Genomic DNA, 26762 nt, shown 5'->3' on the forward strand with positions numbered 1-26762 from the left:
TTATGATGTCCTTGTGATTTCTATACAGTGGAACCTCGTGTTACGTACTGCCCTCCTTACGAATGCTTTGGGTTATGAGCTCTGCTAACCCGGAAGTAGATGCTTCCGGTTGCGAACTTTGCCCCGGGATGCGGGCGGAAGTCGCTCACTGCCGGCGCAGCAGCAGCATGAGGTGCCATTAGCGAAAGTGAGCCTCATGTTAAGAACGGTTTTGGGTTACAAACGGACCTCTGGAATGAATTAAGTTTGTAACTGTAGGTACCACTGTACTGGAAAAGTCTAAAACAGAGATGAGGAACCTGTGGCCCTCCATATGTTGATGGACTCTAACAAAATCTGGAGGGTCACAGGTTCTTTATCCCTGGTCTAAAGTAAGGGTTAGAAGGGATGAGCAGAAAGCTTGATGCTATGCCGCCCTAGAATCTAGACAGAAACCACATAGGTAGAAATTCCATCTAGGCAGACAATTGTGTAACTTCCTCATGTACTTTGTTATATGTGACAAACACATGTGTCTTTATTTCTTCTGGGTAGAAGTTGGTGGCAAGCTGTATTTGTTAGTTGCCTACCACATTTGCACCTCGTGAGATTACAAATGTGACTATCTCACACCGGATGAATTATTCACACAGTTCTATAGAAGAGGCTTCCATCTAGGAAATGTCATCTTGTGAGAAACAGCCCTGGAAAAGGGTGGGGAAACATTATCATTAAAGAGATTTAAGGATGCAGGGGGGGGAAAATCAGATTGAAATGGATTTAAGACATGTAAACACTTCAAGCATCTAATGCTTTAAGCACATACTGGACAGATTTAAAAGGCATTAGTGGTCTAATTGGGATACTTCAAAACTAATGTTCCTGCTTTTTAAAAACAAGCAAGCAAACATACTTGCTAATGTCAAAGATTTGTGTGCAGTAAAAATCAGTGTGTTCACCTAGACTAAACATATTCCAACTGACATATGAAATTGCTGAGTGTGTGAAATACATACATAGAAAATAGCCTGATGTGCAATTTTTTGAGACAGTACTTAGATTAAAATCTAAATTTAAGTACTACAGTTTATTTGTGATGTATTACATTGATAATATTGGACATCTAGATACTTGAATCTGTTCTTTATGAATAAACTGAATCAGGGGACTGATTTCATTTTTTTAGGGGCTAGACTACATTGGCATTGTCTAAAAAGGCACAAGGGATATGCAGTCTATGACCCAAGGCTGCTTGACTTGTCAGGATGCCCTTTTCACTGAAGCACACACACACAGACAGGCTTGGTTTAGAATAGTACAAATGAAATGTGATTGGCTTTATATAGATGGTAACATTGTGGAGGAGACAGTACATATTTCCTCATTGTTTCTGGCACGAGGAAAGACCAGCACTAGCTGGGAGGCTCAGGAAAGTATCATTACCCTCCGCAGAACTTCCCATGTGCTGTTGTCTGCCTCTTTCGGAGGAGTGAGTTTGGAGCCACCTATGAACCAGCTTTCTCTGAACTGTGTTTAAGCCAGGCTGCTGAGCCCGTTGAAATACAGCAAGATGAGCATGGCTCACATTTTAATTTAATTTAGTTTAGTTTTTGTTGCTTAACTTTGGTTTTGCTTTATGTATTATTTCATTCTGCTAATGAACTTATCATATGTTTGTTGAGTTACTTTTGTTTTATTTGACATTATTGAATGGTCTTGCAACATTTTTTTTCAAATATTTTGATAATTAGTTGATGGTTGGGAGATACTTTGAGCATAGGAAGAGTCTGCTGGGCCCAGCATCCTGTTCTCACAGTTGCCAGCCCAATGGCAATGGGAAGGCCAAAAGCAAACCCTGAGTGCAACACCACTTTTGTGATTCCCAGCAACTGGTATACTGCCTCCAACAGTGGAGGTAGAAGCAACATAGCCATTATGGGCACAAATTCCTGTGGAGAAGTGACATACAGTGGTACCTTGGAAGTTGAACGGAATCTGTTCCGGAAGTCCATTGACTTCCAAAATGTTCAGAAACTGCAGAAGTTGCATTGGACGTTTGGGTTCCAATGAACGTTCGCAAACCGGAACACTCACTTCCGAGTTTGTGGCGTTTGGGAGCCAAAACATTCAACTTGCAAGGTGTTCACGAACCAGGGTATGACTGCATATCTAAACTTAAACTAGTTGCCTGCTTTCAAGTACTATACATGAATTGACTTTAAATATTAAGCTTATACTATTGAGGTTGCAGGATAGTTTATACCTATGGTTAGCAACCTATTCTTGAGCAAGACATGAATTTACCAGTACAGTTTAGAAGTCAAGAAACAAATATTTCTTCTACTAATTCTACTAAATTCAATGGTTTCTCAGGAAACATTCCAGTTTCTCAGCCAGTAGTCTAAATAAGACTATTGCCTGAACTGTCTCGGGCAGAATGTCCCAAATGCCAGTTTTTGGAAATCACAAATGGATAGAGTGCTGTTGAACTCAGCTCTTGCTTGTGTACAGGATTCTGAACTAGATTAACCACTGGCTTGATACACTAGGCTCTTCCTATGTTCTTATGTTAGGATAGTAGCTTTGGCAAGATCAGCTAAAATAATCTCTTGCCATGCCCCTTGTGTATACGATGTAATCTCCAATTTAGTAAATTTGATTTATTGGAAGTAATAGATTCTGCATACTTGACAGAAATTTCCATCATCTGTTAGTCTTTCATTAAGCAAGATAAGTAGAATTTCTGACTTCTAAGTATAGAAGATCATAAACTTTTAAGGTAAAATATGAATATATGACAATGTGATATAACTCCATAATGCTACAAAAATAACTTCAACTTAACCTATGCTCTTGCTTTGCATCCTGATTTTTTACTATTCATTTTTAAATTAACCCATAATGCTTAGGAGGCTTCTGAATATCAAATTACAGTAAATTTGCCTTTTTGCATTTGAAAATAGAATGAACAGGGTAGGTGTCTATCTCTATTGGTGTTGATATTTATATTTCATATGAATAAATGTATTTAACTGTCTCTTTTGGCTGCTGTTGGAAATGTAACATGTTGGTTCTCAAATTATGCTACTATATAGTTGTTTTGCACAGCTGTTTAGTACTGATTTATGACAATACTATTTTAAAAATAATTGTTCAGATACTAACTTATTATTTGCAGTATCAGTACTCTGAATTCTATTCAGTTGCTTATGTTGTAGGAGTTGTGCCTGCAACCCATGTTAATCTCTGTGGCTAATTTCTTTTGGTTTTTAGACAGGAAGTGGTTCACCACTGTGGTGAATATTTAGTTGCAGCCTGTGCCTAGACTAGAGTTAGGTGACAAACTCAAATGTTCTTCAAAAGTCAGTACAGTTTAGTTGAAAATGTAGAGCCTAACTTCCTTATTGAATATACGTATAAAATAACAGAAAAATACAGTTAAAATAACAGTACAGTGCCTAATAAATAACAATACTGTAGATGAAAATTAATTGAGCCTGATTGGCCAAAGATCTAAAACGCTTAAAAAATAGGTAGTAAGTAGATGAATGGACTTAACTGTCAACACAGCCTGTAAATTAGGTATTAGTGGAAGTTTTTAAGGAGGCAGTATTTAAGGGGCTTGTTCTCCATAGCAATCTCTTAGTGTTGACTAATTATTTGGGCCTTTGATACTGCAACAAAAGCATATTGCTATAAATATATACCATTATGTAGAGCATGGGTAGGCAAACTAAGGCCCGGGGGCCGAATCCTGCCCAATCGCCTTCTAAACCCGGCCCGTGGAAGGTCCGGGAATTAGCATGTTTTGACATGCGTAGAAATGTTGAGTAGAAAATGCATCTCTGGGTTATTTGTGGGGCCTGCCTGGTGTTTTTACACAAGTAGAATGTGTGCTTTTATTTAAAATGCATCTCTGGGTTATTTGTGGGGCATAGGAATTCGTTCATTTATTTTTTCCCCCAAAATATAGTCCGCCCCCCACAGGGTCTGAGGGACAGTGGACTGGCCCATTGTTGATAAAGTTTGCTGACCCCTGACGTAGAGCTTCACGTTTGGGTTGTCCTAGTCATTGATAAGACATTGAAGGGGAATTGAGCTTCCATTTGTCCAGCGCTGCCTTAACATAAGCAATCCAAACAGGAGTGTAATAAAAATGGTTTCTGTTGTGGTTTGCACAGAAACTTGAAATAAGTGCTGGTGGTTTGCTGATTGCATACTTTGACTTCATTACTATGAGGGATCTTTTAAAACAATGTTAAAGCATATGTGTTTGATGTTTCCTAGTTGAATTCTGTCATGGTTAAAGACTTCTCTTTCCCCTAATATGCCGTAATTAAAACTTGTGGTTACATAAAAGTTTGTCAGACAAGAGTGTTTCCATTACCTCTGCAAATCTAGCAGTGGGAGAGGAATATTCCAGCAACGTTGTAGAATATGTGTGATAGAATTTGTAGACAAGTTGATTTGTTCCTATTAAAATATAGGCGCTGAGTATGGTTTCCCCATCTCTTTAGGACGGGGGTTATTGGGTTGTTTTTATTTTGACTATATATTTTGATTTTTGTTCTGTGAAATGCCCTGAGACCTCCGGGTATAGGGCGGTATATAAAATCAATCAATAATAATAATAATTTTAAGTCACAACACCCTCATGTTTTTCAGTGCCTCTTAACATCTAATATCCCTAGACTATTAAACTGAAAATTACTTTCTTAATTCACACATGTGTTACTTTAGATGATGTAAGTTAGTTGTGCTATTAGAATTTTGAAAAGGAAAGAGTATTAATCTGGAGAGAGTCTTAATTTCCTAGAGAAGATTTGTAAATAGCTAAGTGCTTGGATGCCTGTGGCGAGTGAAATTTGTCTGCATGACGTAAGATGAGTTTGAATTTCTTCTAGTCATAAAAAGGCACTAGCTGTCTCTTCTCTCTCTTTCTGGAAGACCATCAGCTCTGAAGAATATCAGACCCTGTTCACCATTGGGTATATATGTAGTCTCTGTAGAAGAATTCAAATCCCTGTTGAGTTTGTATTGTACACCTCTCTCCCACTCTCTATGATGTGCAACTAAGCTGTGGTCGCTGCCTGATTTGTCTCACTTAGGATTGTGTGTTTGTGTCCCAGCAGGGGACACCCCATCGTTCAGCCCGGACACTGAGGTCTAGCTCTGAGGGCCTTCTGGTGGTTCCCTCAGTGTGAGAGGTGAGGTTACAGGGAACCAGGCAAAGGGCCTTCTCAGTAGCATCGGCTGCCCTGCGGAACACCCTCCCATCAGATGTCAAGGAAATAAACAACTATCTGACTTTTAGAAGACATTTGAAGGCAACCCTGTATTGGGAAATTTTTAATGTCCAATGTTTAGCAATTTTTATGTGCAGTAAGCCACCCAGAGTGGCTGGATAAACCCAACCAGATGGGCGGGGAATAATAATAATAATAATAATAATAATAATAATAATAATAATAATAATAATTTTCCCAGAGTTGTCCCATTACAACCTTTGTATTCAGACTTGGACTCTTCTGTAACAATTCCAACTATCGCTTAATAATATTTTTTTCAGCAGTCCTGTCACCATCCCCCTAGACCAGATGGCTGCTTGGGATAAACCATCTACTTGGCTGAGATTACACCTGTCTGCTATCATTGGTTGTATTGTGAGCATTGCTCACTTCAAAGAGATTGTGCAGTCATTTTTCCCAGGTCCTGCAAACATGTGGATTCTGCTCTCATTTGAGTCTTATTTTCTCTGCAGAACCTTCTATATTCAATGTTATGCTCTCTATATGTTGTTGGACTATATCTCCCATCAGACCCAGCCAGCATGGTCAGTGATGATGGGATGGGAGTTTATACTCTAAACAATATCTATAGGGCACTATATTGACTTCCCCTGCTGTTCTGTCCTAAGCAGGGTTCCCGCGTGGGGGATGAGGATGTAGCTAGAATAGGGTGTATGCTAAGCGCAAATTCCAGGGATCCAGGTCATGTACTGCTAGTCCCAGGTCAGGGTCAAGTAAACAAAGGTCTAGCACAGGTCAGGTGCCAGCAAGACAAGGTCATATAAAGGAGGGAGGGATCTAGGGAAGTAAAGTTAGACAAAAGAGAGGTTTAGGTTGAAATGCAATCAAGCTGGGTAGCACCCTAGATAGCTCCACGTGGCACCTAGGCAGGAAGCCAAACAAGGCGAACTTAAATGTTGTTTTAACACCAGCAACTGAACCTTAAATGGGAATGCACATTCCTCTAAGTAGCTAGCTCCAGTCATGATGAGTGGAGCCTCTGTTCTTAAAGGAATGTAGAAGAGGCTGGGGTTCTTTTGTGGCCTCTGAAGTTACTGGAATCTGAGGACCTCTGAAGTTACTGGAATCTGAGGACGGCTATGTGCCTTTTCCAGGCACTAAAGGCCGTGGCATAATGTGACCCTCCTGCGAAGGCACGTATGTCAAAGACTGGTTGTATAGGTGAATCCTTTTCCCAGTCCATCATGTCCTCTGTATCCATGGTCTTTCCCCCCTGAGAATGTGGCCATTAGAGCTGTCAGCAATGCCGACTGCATTAAGAATTTTTGTTTGGAATAAAACAGCATTGTATACTGACTCTCACAGTCCATTGATGGTCTTAAAGTCATTACCTTATTTATGATTTTTGTTCTTTAGTAGTTGGGGGCACTTCAGTCCCCCCACTTTCAGGTTTTGTTGGATACCCAGGTGTGTTGGCATCAAGGGCAATGAACTAGTTGACCAGGCTGCCAAGATGGCGAGCTGCCTTGCTTTAAATCAGAAAAATGTACCACCAAGAGACTTTATTTGTATTCATTCATCTATTCATTGCATTTGTATCCTTTTTCACCACCTCCCATTTTTAAGTCCAACATGAAAGACTGGTGGCAAGAGCTGTGGGAAGCCCAGACAAACTGTAGATTTTGAAATCTGAAACCTGTACTTCAGTTGTGGTTAGCCACCTTACTTAAGAGCTGAAGGAAGAAAGTTGTCTTGACAGCACCAGGTTTGAGGGCTGCCAAACTGCTCCTCCAAATGCCACCTGGATGGTCCTTAGGCAGCATGGTGGAGGCAAACAGAGGTGGGGGAAAGTGGAAAAGAGAGGCATTAGACACCCAGAAGCACAAAGGGGGGGGGGGCAGCTCAAAATAGTACTGTAAATTGATTTTTTCAAAATAGCCAAATACACTTTTAGCATAGTTAAATGCCAAGCTTTTTTGGTAAGACATTCAGATCTCTTTCTGGATCTCTCTGAGCGTTCTAGCCTTTACCTGGAAAACAGAGAAAGCCAGGCAGGGCAACTGTTGCATGTAGCTTTCCATGCCTTCTCAGGCCTAAAAGGGTAAGGGCTTAGGCACTATAAAGCTGCACTCACTTCATTCTTGTGAAAGATGCAAGGGGAAGAAGAGAAGAAGGAGGGGTTGCAACTTAGGCAAGTGGGATGGGTGATGGGTGAGCATTGCCTCAAATCTTATTTGCAACGCTGCAGATACACTCTGATGCTAACATACCATGGCATTTCATGGGTTTTCAGCTGGGGCACTTTTGTCTAGTGTCACAAATAGAGTGGTGGTGCTATTAGTAAAACAAATCCCTATCTAAAGAAAAGGCTTCATTGTGCAGCTATTTCATTGAACTGGAGCTGTCTTTGTTCACACAGAGAAAAACTTGTAAACACGGATTTAAAATACCTCAGTGGACAATTTAAGAACAAATTGTTTCCAAGCATGGAAGAATGTATTCCCATGTAAAATCATACTTGTCAGAATTTGACCTGCTTTTATTCTTAAATTCTATGCTAGACAGTTTCTGTTTGTAGTCCTATTAGTAAGAACAGAAAATTCACTTGCTAAAGGTTTCTGTTGGATTGATCCTTGCCCATCTTAAAGTTTAGGACAACTTTGGTACGCTCTTGTGTGAGTTGGTGTTTGGCAAATAGTGCAGTTTCTTTAAGGGAAATAAAGGTCAGTTTGCCTGGGGAAAAATCACATCGGTTTTTAGGAGCTTTTCAGAAAAAGGGACAGAAGCATAGTAGTGAATAGTTGACTTGAATGAGAATGTAGAAAGTGGAGAAACCCAGAGATCAGGAATGGGGTGGGCAGATGAGTCATGATAATAGGTAGTGATTGAGGGGTCCCAAGAGAATGGAGAGTGTTGAGACAGAAGGGGTTGCAGTATGTGGGGGTTATATGGAAAAAGCTTTGAGGAGCTGGGAAAATTAAGGAGATGTTGCATGCACTAAAAGGTGGGCTAACAGTGATTCTTATAAATAAATTAGAAGTGTTGAAGAAGCCTACATGTAAAGTATATAGTAAAATCAAATCCGGCATGACTATCAACTGCTTCTAACCTTTCCTGATGTGTGAACAGTTATTGCCTGTTACTGGTTTCTGCATAAAAGGCAGAACCATTTAGAACCTTTAATTTATTTATTTTAAAAATACTGTATAAGCTTCAGTCAATCTTGCACGCAGTGAAACTGGGTATTCTGTTGCGTGACATTCACATTGCCGACACTTTTCTCTAATTCATTCAGGGTTTTTTAATGAGTGCTCTGAAATGCTGACTTGTTACGATTGTTCTTAATGGCTAATAGCCTACTTCTCTGCTCCTTTAGGACACCCATTCATGAATGCTTACTTCGTCCAATGCAGCCCCTCACTCTCTGTAGAACTCTGTTGTGCTACAGTGGAGGTGAAGCTCTGTTTTGAAGTGGGATGAATTGATGTTACTTTGCCACAAAACCAGAGCTATAGGGCAGTTTCCCTATAGGGTTGTAGTCTCTGATCTTCAGTAGTAGTGTGACAGATTTCACCCTTATAATCACCGCTACAGGCCTAAAGTGAAAATGACATACAGTGGTGCCCCGCAAGACGAATGCCTCGCAAGACGGAAAACCCGCAAGACGAAAGGGTTTTCTGTTTGCAGAGGCGCTTCGCAAGACGAATTTCCCTATGGGCTTGCTTCGCAAGACGAAAATTGACGAAAATTTTCGGGGGGGTTTTTCGCTCCAAAACCCCTTTTTCTGAATCGCTAAGCAGCAAAACCGCTAATCCCCTAAGCCTTAAAAAGCCGTTTTTAGCCCTTAAAATGTCAATAGCGCTAATAGCGCTACTCCGTCAATGGGCTTGCTTCGCAAGACGAAAAAACCGCAAGACGAAAAGACTCGCGGAATGGATTCTTTTCGTCTTGCGAGGCACCACTGTATAACTGTTAGGTGTGGAGTCTCTGTTACACATTAAATATATTGCAGATGAGTGAATTGTGGGTGAACTACTACCTTAGCCCCAACCTCTGCTAAACATTCCAGGCCTGGTGTCTAGGCTCTGACAGACGTACAAGTTAGGAGGCTGAGCTGCATTGTGCGGTTGTTGTAGCTTGGGCACTAGTGATTAAGATTTTCCTGCCTTTCCTCTGATCCTTGAAGGAGGGGAGAAATTTGTTCAAACTGTCAACATGGCTCAGAGAGCTTACAAGGCCGCAGACATGGCACTTCATTTATGAGGGCCTGGCATTTATTTTTGCTCCCTCTGGTGAGCCCATGTTTAAGTGTTATATATCTTGGTACGGAGAAACTTTCATTTTGACAGTGGTCCCATTTTGGTTCCAAACCAGTTGGCATGGGCACACATTCTGGTGTTGGAGGAAACAAAATGTAGCAGTGTATCACCACTACTCCTAAGCCAGTGGTCACCAGTGTTGTGCTTGCAGGCACATATGTGCATGTAAGTCTCTGGTACCCACAGGGTTTCCCAGTGCCCCCAGCCCCGAATTGTGCTGGAACATGAATCCATTATTGCAGTAGGCAAAACTGGAACAATGCTGCTGAATGGTTATCTGAGAACGCCCTGGAGTTGGCAAAATGAGCACACTTTTTATATATATACAATTTTTATTAAATTTTCTGTTTTACATCCTTAGGATATCAGTGACTTCCCTTCTTCTCTTTCCATGGTTCATTTTGCATATCTTTTATCCCTGAATATTTTACAAAAAAACTATACCAATTGGTTTTCCATTATTACATCCATCAAAACTTATTTACACTGTTGAATTTATCTTAATGCTGCCAACGTTTTCAGCTGCACACAATTATTTTCCATATACTGTATTCAATAAACATTTTCCAATCTTCTTTAAACATATGTTCTTCTTGTTCTCTTATTCTATATGTTAAGTCTGCGAGTTGTGCATATTCTGTCAACTTAAGTTGCCAACCTTTTTTGGTTGGGACCTTGCTCATTTTCCATTTGGGGGCTAACAAAACATGGGCCACAGTTGTAGCATACATAAATCACCTTTCCTGACACCTGGGAATTTCAGTCTGAGTTATCCCCAACAGAAAGGACTCTGTTTTTTTGCGGGGGGGGGGGGGAGTAATTTCAAACATTTTTTTCAATTCTTTATGAATCATTTCCCCATGCTCTTTTACCCTTTTACATGTCCAAGCAAAGTGAAAAGTATTAACATGGGTGGCGCTGTGGGTAAAACCTCAGCTCCTAGGACTTGCTGATTGCATGGTCGGCAGTTCGAATCCCTGTGGTGGGGTGCGCTCCCGTTGCTCGGTCCCAGCGCCTGCCAACCTAGCAGTTTGAAAGCACCCCCGGGTGCAAGTAGATAAATAGGGACCGCTTACTAGCGGGAAGGTAAACGGCGTTTCTGTGCACTGTGCTGGCTCGCCAGAGCAGCTTCATCACGCTGGCCACGTGATCCGGAAGTGTCTGCGGACAGCGCTGGCTCCCGGCCTCTAGAGTGAGATGAGCGCACAACCCTAGAGTCTGTCAAGACTGGCCCGTACGGGCAGGGGTACCTTTACCTTTACCTAACCTTGTTATAGGCATGACCATGTGTTTGTAAGTGCTTGGTCATCTTTCCAATAAAACTTGTTCCACGGTGCTTTATAGCTTCCGGCTCCTCTGGGAACAAGTTGCTTTGCAGCACTGGAGAGGACATGTAGCAGGAGTGATTGCATCAATAGCCCCCCACATTTCACTGTTCCAAAATGAGGCTAGGGCCATGACACAATCCTAAGCCTTGTCAGCCATAAAATATCCTAGCGCATTAAAGGATCTGTTGATAAGGAATAGCAAAATTGTAGAGAGATGGGATTGCAATTATTTGCCTCACTTTGACAAAGTTAACGGGTTAAAGCAGGGGCATTAAGGAAAATAGGCTGTAGCCCCTAAAAAAAAAGGCCTGTTATTAAAATGGTTGCAGAATACAGTTTCAGTTGTATCTGATGAACTTGGTGCTTTAGAAACAGATAGCCAGATGGTCAGCTTTTCTGTTTTCATCCAAATGGACTCTGACTGTTTTCACGCTGAATCATATTTCTGCTGTTGCCAAAACTGATTTCACTGGTTACTTTAAAAAGCAAATTACTAGCTCTGAGTTGAAAGATGACTACACGTTTGGCTTGCCGTTGACTCTAGAAATGCTGCTCTTGCTAAAAATGTTGGAGTGCTGATTTATTGACTGCATTCACTTGGCACTGGTTGGAATAATAGATACGGGAAGGGAGGATGTAACCTTTGCAAGTTTTGAAGATTATGTCTTTCGTAGTTGGTGTTCCCTTAAGTTAAGTTTTGAATAGCTCACAGCTTCTTTTCCCTCATATTTTCTTTTCTGTTAATTGAAGCAGAACAAACCATGTCATGAGGCACATGGCTAGTCATGAGATACATAGTACAAAGAGGAGGATGTTCTCTTGCCAGCTATATAGGGGAATATGTGGCACTTCAGATGCTCTTGGACTTCAGCTCTTAGCAACCTCAGCCCCGTGAACTATACACTTTGTATGTTTTATTCAGTCTTTGAATTGTTGCTTGATTCGAATACAGGACATTGGGGAGATTTAGTTAGATGCAGCAAACTGGCTATTGGGCATCCGTTAAATACTGTATTTTTTGCTCTATAAGACTCACTTTTTCCCTCCTAAAAAGTAAGGGGAAATGTGTGTGCGTCTTATGGAGCGAATGCAGGCTGTGCAGCTATCCCAGAAGCCAGAACAGCAAGAGGGATTGCTGCTTTCACTGCGCAGCGATCCCTCTTGCTGTTCTGGCTTCTGAGATTCAGAATTTTTTTTTTCTTGTTTTCCTCCTCCAAAAATTAGGTGCGTCTTGTGGTCTGGTGCGTCTTATAGAGCGAAAAATACGGTATTTCACTTGGTACAGGGTGACCTGGCATAATGCTATATAATACGCTACATGGTACATAACGCTAAGCCGTGGCTTAGACTACAAACAAGCAAACATTGGCATTTCCAGGCGGAAGATCATGGCCACTGTACTCATCTCATTCCCTGCTTGCTGTGCTACGTGGCATTAAGACATGGTTTGACTTCATATCTGATCCTGGACTCCTGCTTTTAGCTTATCTGGGGAAAAACCAATCACTAATCAGAGTTTGCATGTAACAAAAAGCCAAACCACGCAGCAGCATAGCCAAGCAAAGGCATTCAAGCAGCCACAATCTTCCCTCCAGGAACCTGGTTATTTGCTTGTTTGCACGAAGCCTGGTTTGGCTTCCCATATGTACAAGTGAAGCCAGTATCTTGTGAATATTGTATAGAAAATGCTGATTAGGTATTCAGGAAGAAACCGCTTTTCAGTTCACTTGAGTTAGGAAGGGTAAGAGTGGTAAATCGATGGGTTTCCCCGCCCCTTTTCCTGTATTTATATTTGCAGTGGTCATGGTAATTTATATTAGACTAAAACCAGGGTGCAGTATTTCATTTATATTGGTCAATTTTGGTATAAATGAATGTGTCCAAAAAGGGCACAAGAAATATCTCCAGACACTTGGGCACCTAAAAATCTGTTGTGGGCAGGATATCCGCTATAGTGCATCACAACAATTTCCAAAATATACTTCAAAGGTTGAATTGTGGTATTTGGAGAGAGTGATAGGTGGGTGCAAAGGTTACACTTGCATGTACACCTGTCCTCGTTGACTGAGAAGTTTGTGTTTATTATCTCACCAAACTAGGCAACTTTTTTCTCTGTTGTTGTTGTTAGAATCTATATATCGCCCTATGCCCAGAGATCTCAGGGCGGTTCACAGAACAAGATCAACATAAAACACCACAATCTATATAATCAGTGCTTTTTTTCTAAAAAAATGTTTAGGGGTACTCTCTTTTTCCTACTCATATTGAAATACTGCCCCTCAATGAGGCCAAACTTAGATTCACAAAATGTGTAGTGGTGTGCGTACCCCTGCACCCCTCCAGAAAAAAGCACTGTATATAATCAAAATAAAAACAACAACCCAATAACACCCACCAATTTACATTTATATGTAAATACTTCTCTCTCTGAGGTCTCTGGGTGCCATTAATCTGTACAATGAGTGGGAAGGGGGTGGTGGAAGAGGAGCTGCCAGACATGAATGTACTCTGCGCATTGGCCCAAGGTGTGGGAAGGTTCAAAGAGAGAATGTCACCTGTTACCTCAAAGTAGTTCATATGAAAATGTTGCATTTCTGATTATTTTGCTTTTCCCTTTCAGTCAACAGATAAGCAACGAGCCCTAGAAGAAACCAAAGCATATACAACACAGTCTTTAGCTAGTGTAGCCTATTTGATCAACACCTTGGCCAACAATGTTCTACAGATGCTGGATATCCAGGCATCCCAGCTTAGGCGTATGGAATCTTCAATCAACCACATTTCGCAAGTGAGAAAACTTGTTCTTTATGTTTGCTTAGTTTGTATCAAGCACCTAGTGTGGTACGGTGGATAGGATGGGACCCAGATCATGGGGGGGGGGGGGGAATCTGAATTCAGTCCACTAAATGCATTTGATGACCTTGGACAAATCAGCATCTTCACAAGGTGGTTGTGAGGATGAAATTGTACAACCTTCATGTGGTGGAAGGTTAGGAAACTCATAGAGATGTTGCCACAGATAAAACTTGAAACTAATTTGAATTATCAGTATGATCCGGAAAAACTACCTTACTGCAGTTTGCAATAGCAGGTCAAACTTTCTTAAAAAGTAAGATGACTTGTTTTCTTTTTGCCTTCAAATGGTGTTTATAATGAAGACATTTTGGGGAATAATTCTAGTAGATTGGGGGAAAATCCAGGTGGCGTGCATTTCTCCCCTTTTCTCCTGTTACCTTGACTTTTGTTAGTTTAAAATCTTGATCGTCTTTCTAAAATTTGTAATTTTGATATGCATTATTAATGCAGGCAAGGGTAGTATGGAGAATGAAATGTCTTTCTGCTAGGAAATCGATTATTCCTTTTTAAATATGATAAATGTTTGTCCTGGAACGTTAAAAAAATAATAACAACAACTTCATTGTGAAGTCTCAATTCCACTTGCTTAACGCTGAATAGGAAAATTTCTTCATAGCCTGCGTGTAAAGAGCTTTGGTTGGAGCAGACCTTGCCGTTCTCTGTTCTACAGTCTCTGTTATAAAACAGTATATGCATAATGGGACATGACTCATGAAGGTTCCTAGCTGGGCTACATGAAGATTTCCAGTGTAACATTAATATACACTGATTATTATGAGTTAGTGAAGGTTAAATGATTTAAATGTAATTTGTGATTGTTCACTGTAGGTCCCAGTTTTCAGAATGAGTGTTTTGTTTTTGTTTTCTAGATACCCCTACTCTCTGGGGAAAAATAATTAAAACAATAATTCTGGCCAGCTAAAAACAATTAACTCATTCATGCAAAATGTTGTAAATATTGGAAGTGGTATGATTTTAGTAGAGGAGAGTTATGTTTATAAAATTTGTTAGAATGTGCAATGTATTAATAGTTTAAAGCAAGCTAATAGAGCTTTAATGATATTTGAAAAGCAGATTTTGAAAATTGAAACATTAAAAAATATTTTTGATAGCACGTGTGTAGAGAATAATTTCTCTGCCTTGGTGGTTTTTTAACGAGCTTTTAAAAGACTCTTATTATAAGTTCATCAAAATAGAAGTCTGTACATGACTGGATAAAGGCAGTATTATTTTCCTTTTTTTGCTCAGTAAAAGATGTATAGCAATTGCATAGTAGCACTTTATTTTTCTTCACTTTCTAATCTGACTTGCCAGTTTCCTAAATGACCAATTGTGCCAGTGGCTTTCCCATGCCGTATTGTTCTCCACATTCAAGTATAATTTGACCTCCTAGCGAAAGTTGATCTGTTGGATCCTGCAAGGAAGCAAAAGGGAGATCCTGGTGGTTAGGCCCCATTCATGCTTTTTGCAAGATGCCATGTTGCAGAATGAGGTCAGGGAATGTCACCAGGTGAGACCCTCGTCTCCATCTCCCACAATGCAACCTGTTGCAAAGCAAAGTTGTAATTGTTTGCTTGCTCAGCAGAGTCTTTCCTAGTAATGTTTGGAATGGCCTTTGTTGGTAGCAGCATAACTGTAACCATTTGCATAACATAAGAGGAGATACCTTTACAGAAGGAATCTCCTGGGATCCTAGGGCCTGGTGCTGCTGGTCTACCACCTCTTCCTGTACAAACATTGAGGCATGAGCAGTATGTGTGGTTCATGTGTCAGGAAATGACATCTCTGCCAGGACATCTGCTCAAGTTACTTTTTCCAACAAGAAAATTAAAGCTGACATTTGGGGAAAATGTTTATAATGAGCATGGTAATGACCACAACAATATATGCCATCTATCAGTCGTCAGAAGCATCAGAGGCTAGCTTTTAAGTCTTGCTATGTTTACTTGCTTACTGTATTTTTCAGTGTATAAGATGCCCCCATGTATAAGACGCCACCTACTTTGGGGGAGTCCAAATTAAGAAAAACACCCCTCAGCACTACTCATGTATAAGACGAGCCCCAATTTTAAACCTAATTTTTTGTTTAAAAAACCTAGTCTTTTCCTGTACATGGAAAAATATGGTATATAGCATTAATAGGATGCTTTTATGGTAACATTCCTACTTAATTCAGACATTTTAGATCCACCCAAATATGAAAATACTGTACAGTATATCTGTATAAACCAAAAATTCTGATATTAAATGAGAATAAATATAAATTATATTGGAACTTAGAGGAAAATTAGAGGTATTGTAATGACACTGACTAGCTTGCTTAATGTGTCTTAGATAAATTCATTTTACCAGTCCTTAATCTCTAATATTTTAATTCTTTTATGCTCGCAGACAGTTGACATACATAAAGAAAAAGTGGCCAGAAGAGAAATTGGCATCTTGACCACAAATAAAAACACTTCAAGAACTCACAAAATCATTGCGCCAGCCAACCTGGAGAGACCAGTTCGCTATATTAGAAAACCTATTGATTATACAATCCTAGATGACATTGGACATGGGGTGAAGGTAAGTGGTAATGTGGAATAATTCTGATTTATGAGTCTCCCTGTATGTTTTCAGAATGCAAAGATTTGTATGCAGGACTCCTTCCCTTTCCCAAATGGCAGCATGGTCCTTTTTACTGAACTCCTATTCTTCCTTCTGTATCTCAGTCTTTAAAAAACAAAACCCCCAGCCTCCCTGCTTTTCTGGCTACTTGTGATATCTGTATTTTGAGAAATGGGTAGAAGGCTTTCACCATGGGAAAGAAAGCATTGGGTGCCATTCCCTTCCTTTGGATGTGGTTGTCAAACAGTACCTTTGTGACAACAGGCTATGCCTCTCTCCCTTTTCTGTTTGCATGTCCCCAGATGTTGTCATGACCCAGATATAATGCCACCATGTGTGTGGCATTGGCCTCCAAGATCAAATACAATTTCCAGATTTGCATGAGATGCAAAATCTAGGGACTAGCTTCCCGTGTGTCTGTACTGGGAGTTTTTAAATCTCGAGAATAAATAAAAATAATAGGCTTCAGTCTGCATGTAGTTCTAACAGCCCTTGTAGCTGAGTCTAACATATGCTAAATTGTGAATCGAGTTACATGTGCAGTTTGTCTGCTTGTTTTGTGCAGATACACATCTGATTGCATGTTCAAATTTTGTTCAGATTCTTGCATGTCTTTTCCTAAAGTACCTTTTCCCTGTGGTATTTTTGCAATTCGTTAGGCATATCTCAAGAGTAATGTGAATAAGAATGATTCGCAAGGCTTACAGCCACTCAGTCAGAACTTTGCAGCAAGATAATGGCATAGTGGCATGCCATTTTATTTATTTCCTTGGGAATTATTTGAGCTTGCAGAGAAATAAATTTGTAGTGCAACCCTAACCATACCTACTCAGAAGTAAGCCCTATAGAATTCCATGGGGCTTACCCCCAGGTAAGTGGGGTTAGGAGTGCAGCCTTAGTTGCTCATTTGATGGCTCCTGAACTACAGGCATTGCATGCCTGTTTGCATTTCAAAAAAGTGGAGATAAATCTCATCAGAAGCCATAATGAATGTTTAAGTACACAAATATATTCCAACATTCTTCGCTTGGAGGCAAGTGTCACTTTAATTAGTTAACTTCACTGAAAATGCACAATTTTTGAACAAGTACTAGTCTTAAATATTGATGAATTTGAAACCTATTCTATAGTGCCTTTTAAAATGCATGTCTATAAGCTTTTCAGATTCTTACAAAGCTGAAATTGCTGTACCAGTTACACTAATGTTTACCCTTGGTGTGCAGAAAATGTAGTGTCTCTTTGATTTATGGAGTTACATTCTCTTTTCAGCAGTGTAAATATCACGGAGACAAGTAGTTCATGCACACTGTATTATCTGAAAGGGAAATTCTGAATAAAAACTTTTGAAGAAGAAAGAAAAATGCATAAACAGTATTTACAGTGTTATACTATCTTTAATCATTAAAGCTTTAAAAATGTGGTAATCAGTTGTAGAGCTCTTTAAGTTGTCAAATAAAACCTAATACTGATATTTAGAGATTTTAGTTCAATTCCACTCTGAATTAGCTGCTCTGCATATATTTTTTGTAAAAACATAACATTAAAAAACCCTTGGTTTTTACAATTATAATACAAATAAATTATTTGTAATCACTTCATGAACAATCTGGTTTTAAAGGTTATTTTGAAAAAAAAAGTTCTGCAGAGCAATGATATAAACCATGTCTATGAAAACCTTTTACAAAAGTTACTTTTTGTTAGCTACATCTCACAAGTAGAGTGAATAAGCTGGACCCATGACTGGGTTATCAAGCAAAATTGATGGGTTTTAATTTAATAAATCAAAAATTGTAATGTGTATATTTAATCAAGTAGTGTATGCAGTTCCATGAAACCTCCTTTAATGATGTTAGGTTAAACAGCAGAAGGCTTGTGAGAACATCTATATTGGGTAAAGTTTGGTCACACTCATTGTCTCTGGTATTGAATGGGAGTTGTGAAATATGCCACACATATAATTAAAAAACCTGAAAATTGTTATTTCTCAATTGGTTGAAATTTGTACATGCAGTAGTAAGATTTGCTTCATATTACTCTAAATAATTTTTTTAACTTAGTCCATGTAGAAATAAGATGTTGGTTGCCACAGGTTGTTTCATGGGTGGGTTAATAGTGGCTCTCTAGCTGTCTCTCATGAAATAGTGTTTGAAACATTGAGTGCTGACCTTGGAGTTAATAGTGTCTTAAGATGGTTCTAATAGTGGCTTTATAAATTTCATCTCGAAAACCATTACATATTCTGCTTTAATCACTCTTTCTATGATCTACTGATACATTATTTTGTTGATGCTAAATGCTTAACTTCTTTCTTTTTTCCCTTCTCTCTTCATATCCTGAAGTTTCAACTAACCTTTCAATGCTTTTCTTCCTTACCTCTTTTATTTGCTTCATTTATGCATTAAGTGGTTGCTTAGATTTAAGGTAAGAAACGACAGGGCTGAATTTCATTCTTATTCTTCAGACTATTACATTCGGGGAGAGTGATAATTTCTGGTGGGTGGGGTGGGAGGGAATACTGCCTTGAACACTATTCTTTGGTCTTAAAACATTTTTTAAAGCATAGCAAAATGATGACCATAAGGATCTGGATAATGGATGATTTTCATGATAAAAAAGATATATATTTGTGACCTCTGATCTCCCCCTGTGTAATGATCTTTTTATCCTATATATGATGTGATTTGATTACTTGAATTTGCAAGCTTGCCTGTTTTGAAAAATCAAAAGTAATGTGGGGCATGATTCTTTTATGAAAAAGTGATGTTTACCAGCTAGCCATTCACAGCCCACTTCTGGGACTGCCAAACCTGCTAGGAAATAGTACTTACGTTACACTGTTGCTGCAAGTCAGTACACTGGCACAAATAGCTATGTTGAAATAAAAAACGTAAACTATATTGTGAGACTGCCCTTATATCCCCCACACTTTGTAGCTTTGAACAGTATTAGGAAGAGCTTAACATTTTTCTCAGTGTTGTCATGCTTGAATACATTCATTCATGTCATGGTGTTTGCAGTCCAAAGTTACAATATAGAAAAAGATGGGCATGCCTAAATTCCATTGGAAATCAATCTGATTGAAATGCTTGATGGTATTTAATCTGTGATCCGACTTTTTTAGAATTGCATCTAAAGACATTTTAAAAATTCAGTTACTTTTAAGAGTGTGCTCAAGGGCTTCCGGCATCCAGTGGGTTTCTGGTTTTTTATTGGAACAACATATTCTTTCCAGTCCTTGACATGTCGGGAATTAGTTGTTGTGCAACCTATCTGGCTTGCCAGCTTGGAAAAGCACATTGCAGATCCCCCTGAGCACATGGAGCTAATTGTGTCGCTCCCATTGGAAAAGCAGCGGAAGATTTTGAAATCTGGTTGAAACTAATTAGAAATGTAAAGATCAGGTAATTGATTGTTCACGATGTTTAATTATACTAATAATTAAAATGTAATTTAACATAAGGCAACCTTCTTCAAGTTTGGAAATGTGGAGCATGCTTTCTGGTGTCATGAGAAACAACTGGGATGGCGAAGAATTAAGCCAAACTCGGGTTTAGGAAATGAAATTATTCCTAACTTGCTCTGCATACTCAAATTATTTCCAGCAGCTTCATATCTTAGCTTAGATGAGAGATTCTTTAAGGATAGGGGGGAAAAATAGCTTCTCATAAATATTTCTGCATATGTGTTTACTGCTTTCCAACATCAGTTTAGGAGTTTGAGCGTAGGTGCTCAGTTGGAACTGAAGTAGCAAGCAAGCAGCATTTCTTAACCCTTTTTCTGAGGATAGCATTTTATCCCTGGCATTCATAGACATTCTAAGAATGCTATGAAGAATAATTCTCCTTTTTGTTTTGTTAAGAGCTGAATTACCATAGAATCATACAGTTGGAAGGGGCCACTAGGGTAATATAATCCAGCCTCCAACAGTGCAGGAATCTTTTGCCCAACATGGGGCTCAGACCCAAGAGTCTGAGCTAGACTGAGTGGAATTATCCATATGAAATTGCTGTTAAAGTCCAGCTTGGAACATGTGTCTTCAACACCCATGCTTATTAATTAACCAACCCATAATCTAGCCAGTTTATCTATACTTGGAATCTGCCATCTTCTGTCAGTGATTGGCGGGTATCTCCAGCTAGTTTAAAAAGCAGCCAACACTAGAATCATTAATGGATCCCTTATCCCTGGCTCCTTGATGCCTACTTAATATATTGTCTTGCATTACTTTAAGAATATAATCAGATTTCAGGAAGAGCAACCTATCAGTCTTCAGAAGGTAGTTAAGAAGCCATTTAATGGTCTATGGAGGGTACTTTTAAGAATGTGTTACAGCTAACTGTTGTCATTTAGGAAAGATGCCAGTCTTACTCATGAGTAAGTACTATTGAAGTCAGTGGGACTTGCCACTAAGTAACATATAGTGCTACCAATGCATATTGACATAGTTGCGTCTAGGATTCTAGTTGACTGAACACAGCATGGTATAGAGTTTTGAACTTGGATCATAGACACCCATGTTCAAATCTTCACTCAGACACAAAGCTAATTCGGTGTCCTTGGGCCTGTCAAACTCTTTCACCTTCATCCACTTCGCACAGGGTTCTTGTGAGTATAATATGGGGTAATTTCTGTGTATGCTGCCCTGAGCTCCTTGAATGGGTAGCATACAAATGTGAGGCAATGATTGAAGGTGATAAAAATATATATCTGATGTAACTGACCATGGTAAGGAGCTCTCAGCCCCCAAAGCAGATATGTCACTCTCACCTTAGTTTTCCAAGTATCTTTGAGCTGAAAATGGCAAATCCGTTTGTGTGCCCATGCCCTTAACTGGTATAAATTTTGACAAAAGGGGGTGCAATGTGGAAAGGGACTTCCCCTTGATATATTTATATAATTCCATTTATGGACCAATAAAAACATTCCACTACTAGGCTGACTGCAGAGGCGTACAGATTCTGCATTTCCAAGTGTTGGGCCTCCTCAAATCCTCAAAATCCAAGTCTTCTATCATATTGGCCAGGTGGCCAATATGATGCCCTGCAGATGTTGTGAACTACAACTCCCATCACCCTGTCCATGCCAGCTGGGGGGTGGGATCTAACAACCCCTGGGGAGTAGCTTCTCAGATTTTTGTGTGCACTGGAGCACATATGTATTGTTTGTCAGGTGTTGCAGTTGAACCAACCCTGTGCGCAGATCCTTTGTTCCCTTTGCCAGGTTCATGGTTTTGGGTGAAGTAGGAAAGCCTCAGCAGTTGTACAGAATTTCCCCCCTACTCCTCATGCTTGGCCGCTTACCGTATTTTTCGCTTTATAGGACGCACTTTTTCCCCTCCCAAAATTGAGGGGAAATGTGTGTGCGTCCTATGGAGCAAATGCAGGCTCCTTGGCTTCAGCGATAGCAACGCTAAGCCTCCGAAGCGCAGAGGGAGCGCTCCCACCTTGCTCCGAGGCTTCGCGTTGCTTTCCCTGAAGCCTGGAGAGTGAGAGGCGTCGGTGCGCACTGACCCCTCTCCTCTATAGGCTTCAGGGATAGCCGCACGCAGCCCCTCCGGTAGGGAGAGGCTGCACAGGGCTATGGCTTCTTTAGCCCCTCGCAGCCTCTCCTGGCAGGGAGAGGTTGCGCAGGGCTAAAGAGGAAGCCAAAACAGTGAGCGGGATTCATCCCGCTGGCTGCCTTGGCTTGTGCCATAGCCGCGCGCAACCCCTCTGGCAGGGAGAGGTTGCGCACAGCCTGTACGCTGCTCTTTGGGGCTGGGGGGGAAATAAGATTTTTTCCCTTGATTTCCCCCTCTAAAAACTAGGTGCGCCCTATGGTCCGGTGCGCCCTATGGAGCAAAAAATACGGTAATTGACTTGGGTGAGAGAAGAGGGGCTGCTGTGAGGAAAGGAACCCTTTCCCTCTGTCCCGGACCCTGGAAGCAGCAGAGTCCATTGGAAATGTTCCTCCCGCACCCCCACTGTTTACACTAATGCAAAACACCAACCTAAAATCTGCAGGGTATGCTTGAAGGCTACTTTGATACCTATTGCTGAAGAATTTGTATTTGCTGCTGCCTACACCACACACACATTTAGTGAGGAAATGCTGTTTCCATTGTTTCAGCAGTGCTTTCCTCCTTAATAATTCTGCATGACATGCGAGCAATATTAGATTATTGCGAGCGAGCTCCTAAAGCAGTTGGGTGAAGGAGAGATGATGTTTTGAATTTTAATCAAGGGAAATATAAAAAAAAGCATAATAGTTTGTTGAAGCTTCACAGTTCATTCTGAAGATAAATTAAGAACCTCTTCTTTCTCTCTCCTGCTTTCCAGTTATTAAGTTTGGGAAAATACATATATATTTGGGATACTTAAATAATTTTGTAGCTTATTTTTCCTTTCATTGCTTGTTACACTTCTGTCGGCTCTTAGTTTTCTGAACTAAGTAGTAGAGCTGAGTACAAGAAAATGGGGCTATGTATCTTTTGTAAAAGATTCCATCTTTTTGCATCCTCCTTGAGGGTGTTGATTCTTTAATCTTTTCATTTGCAGACTCCCCCCAGCTTTTACCCCTAGCTTCTTGCCAATCTGGATACTGTTAAATCAAAGCCGTGTAATGAAAATGGCAAACATCTTAGTCATATCTGGCTTCTAAAATAGCCATGTAAAATCAAAGTTGCTTCTCTTTTAATGTCAGGCATATGTGCCACAATCCTGAAACCTTTTCAGCGATGCTAAGGGTTTAATCGTCCCCACAGAAACTTTTGCTTTCTTTTCTTAGAAGTCTAAAATATCTTGTCATTTAACAAGCTGCTTTTGAAAATCCTCGTGTCAAAATCAGTTTGTGAGCTGTGGAGCTGTTATGCTGTAAAACTCAAGCTCCAAACACAACAGGGCATATTGTTCCCTAGATTGTGACCACGGAAATGAAATTGAATATGGTGGGTTTCCTTCCTTCGCACTTGCATCCTAAAATGACACACATGTGATGCTGCTTACATTTTGTAATCTATATTAGCTTTTTAAAGGCTTCTTAACTTGCTGCAGTGTTCACATTCATGCTATAAGTGGCCACATGAGTTTTTCCTCTTTATGTGTACATGCTGATGATCTGTGGCCAATCACGGCTCCTGTTGTAGCAGGGTAACTATATCTGCTTCAAAGACAATGGTGTACTTTGATTGTGTGAAGTAGTCTCAATCTATTTTAAGATAAATTCTTGTTCTAAATGCTGTGATTTTTGTGTGGAAACCCCACAAGGTCACATAAATTTTCATTGCACCTCTTGCGGAGGACAAAAGCCCAGTGATTTTGAGAGGTTGAGTCACACGCAATCCTAAAAAAATTATCATGGAGTTTACCATATTTTTCTCTGTATATGACTAGGTCCGCCCCTCCCCATGTCAAAATTCAGTGGGCGTCTTATACATGGATAGTGCAGAGGGTGGACTGGTGATTGGTTGTTGCCTCCCAAAGTAGGGGTCGTCTTATACATGGGGGCATCTTATAGATGGAAAAATACGGTATTTTTTTAAAAAGCATTTTACTAGCTTGCCTTTTAGTGTGTATTGAACCTGGATAAATATTTCCACGCCTAGTAGTGAATCTTGGATAGTGTATGTAGAAAATGCAGTGTAGTGATCTCGAAAATTTATCCAGAAGAAAAAGTGTAGGCATGTTATTTAGCTGCATTTATACAACCATCCTGTAACAATCATATGGGCCAGTTATTGGGGACAGACAGACAACTTTTGGATCCAACTTTGAAATTTGAAAACTTAGTTTTCCCAGATTCAGAGATCTTTCAAGGTTGAGGTGTCTTTTCCATAATGCTCTACCTCATGCTCCACGATGTGGTGGGCGATCCTGTCTTGTAAAAGTGTTGCTTTTTAAAATATGAAATTTTAGATTCATAGTCCAGGGCTAAGGTAGCTTTCCTAGCAGCGCGCACACATACACACACGCACACACAAGCTCTTTCCATACACAAACACAAGTATTAGTTTCCCCATGTTTGTGATTTACGCGGAAACAAGCAGTGAATTTTTTTCTTTTTTAAAATAATCAACCCACCGTGATGCTGATGAACACAAAACATTAAATTACTCATGGCTTGCATTTGCAGCATCGTAAATGTAATTCGTCATCAGCATCTCATGAAACAGCTCAATAAAATGGCTACCAATCCTTAAAAAATGAGCTGATCTATGACAGAAATAACTCTTGGTGATATAGTCTTTCTTTTATACACAAAGTGTCACTTCTTATTTTTTTTTAAAAAGGCCATATTTTATTAGGGTGGTGTTGCAAGTGAAGCTTCATTTCATATATGAAGTTGATTTATGAAAATGCTTAGTGCAGATAGAAAGTGTCCAAATAGATACTTTGGGGGAAAAAATCTTTTGGGACAGGCTGCAGTGTTTAAACTATAAAGCTGAAAGACCAGGCTTCCTCAACCTCGGCCCTCCAGATGTTTTTTAGCCTACAACTCCCATGATCCTTAGCTAGCAGGGCTGGTCAGGGATGATGGGAACTGTAGTCTCAAAACATCTGGAGGGCCGAGGTTGAGGAAGCCTGTGAAAGACTGTATGGGACCAGCACAAGCGCCCTTGAATGACAAGGACGAAGGGTGCAGAAGCAGCAATATTCCTACTGCTACACTGGCTTCTGTTACTTCAGAGTAGACTCTTTTCAGCAGAATGAGATATTCACCAATACTTGGCCAGGTCTTTGCATCCCTCTTGGGAAGTGAGGATACCAGATTATTTCTTAAATTGAGCTTTTAGGATTCCCCCTTGTGCTTTTGTAATACGTGGTGTAAGGGTTTCACGTTACGTATAACTCATTCCCTGTCCTAGGCACATCTAATAGCTTCATAGACACTGCAGGTTGGTGGCGGACCACCTCTTGCCTACCCTCACAACCACCCCGAAGTTGCTGGGCCCAAACTCCCATCAACCCTAGCTAGCACGCTCTAGTTGGTCAGGTGAGAGGAGAGTTGCAATAAAATGACACCTGCAGGGCTGCAGGTTCCCCACCACTCAGTCAAACAAAAAAAAATACCGTATTTTTCGCTCTATAAGACGCACCAGACCACAAGACGCACCTAGTTTTTGGAGGAGGAAAACAAGAAAAAAAAAAATTCTGAATCTCAGAAGCCAGAACAACAAGAGGGATTGCTGCGCAGTGAAAGCAGCAATCCCTCTTGCCGTTCTGGCTTCTGGGATAGCTGCGCAGCCTGCATTCACTCCATAAGACGCACACACATTTCCCCTTACTTTTTAGGAGGGAAAAAGTGAGTCTTATAGAGCAAAAAATACGGTAATTGTTTTCCTGAAATATATATTAAGTGCTTTTGAGAGACACTTCATGTGTTGTGCTGTGGCAGAGTTGCATTTGCTACCGCTAGAATGTGTAGCCAGCGTGCTGTTGCCAAACCCTTAGGCACGTCCTGGACACATGCAATACAAATGTATTTTTAAACTTTATGTATTATATAGTTCAGGGATATATTGTGGCCCTCCAGATGTGGTTGGACTACAACTCCCATCAGCATAGCCCAGTGGTCTGGAGTCGTAGGCAAATAATATCTAGAGGGCCACAAGTGAGCCACCCCTGATTTGTATTATAATACATAAAGTTTGGAAACCCATTTGTCTTTCATTTATACCCTACATTTCAGTAAAATATCTCATTTGTATTTCTAGGCTGCAGTTCTAAACCTACTTTCTGGGGAACAAACCACATCAAACCCCGTGGGGCTTACTTCTGAGCAGACATGGGCAGGATTTGCATAGCTAGAAATGCAGTGAGGGAAAGGATGTTGCCTTGAGCCTAGTAAGCAAAGTTTGCCTTGAGATAGGCACACTTTACTTGTTGCTGGTGATTGGAAGTTAAATGTGATGGTCTAAAGGCAAATGCAGTCAGAACAACTGTTAAACACGCCATAGAACCACAAGTCCTTTGAGCACATCTTAACTAGAAATTGTAGAAATTGCACATAGGTGCATGGCCACTGGGGCTTCTACATTATTATTATTATTATTATTATTATTGCACATTCCCCTGCTTTTTTAATGTTGCAGATCAGTTCCCCAAGGGTTCTTAATTTATTCTCAGTCGTTGACCTGAAGAGTTTAGTGAGGTTTGCTTTTCTTCCCATTACCTCTCATGCAGGTTAGTACACAGAATATGAAAATGGGTGGCCTGCCTCGTACCACGCCACCCACCCAGAAGCCACCCAGTCCGCCAATGTCAGGGAAAGGAACGATTGGGTAAGTACAACTTCACGCGCATTGGAAAGGGGGCAGGGTGCAAAAAGGGAAGGTAAAAATCCTTTCTTGCTTTTACTCTTGCTTCATGGCTCATTAGTGCCTCAAAACGACATTGTGGGCTTTGGAGGTGTCTTGTCTCTCTCCCTTGTAGGCAGATAGCACA

At 40.3% G+C, this 26762-nt stretch overlaps 1 protein-coding gene across 16 annotated transcripts in view; it reads left to right on the forward strand.

Annotated features, from left to right (window-relative positions):
* ABI2 (abl interactor 2) overlaps positions 1 to 26762 on the forward strand; it is a 73260-nt gene that overhangs the window by 26964 nt on the left and 19534 nt on the right. For 9 of the 16 annotated variants that reach the window (XM_083409778.1, XM_083409783.1, XM_083409785.1 and 6 more), the window contains exons 2-5: positions 13496 to 13663; positions 16123 to 16299; positions 18745 to 18762; positions 26502 to 26599. In XM_083409778.1, the coding sequence (XP_083265904.1) occupies positions 13601 to 13663; positions 16123 to 16299; positions 18745 to 18762; positions 26502 to 26599 (356 nt within the window). In that variant the 5' untranslated portion in view covers positions 13496 to 13600. The remainder of the gene's footprint in view (positions 1 to 13495; positions 13664 to 16122; positions 16300 to 18744; positions 18763 to 26501; positions 26600 to 26762) is intronic. The other 7 variants (XM_083409788.1, XM_083409784.1, XM_083409787.1 and 4 more) reach the window with 1 other exon arrangement.

Source organism: Podarcis tiliguerta (assembly GCF_965153285.1).
Source record: "Podarcis tiliguerta genome assembly, chromosome: 1".
Lineage (NCBI taxonomy): Eukaryota > Metazoa > Chordata > Lepidosauria > Squamata > Lacertidae > Podarcis > Podarcis tiliguerta.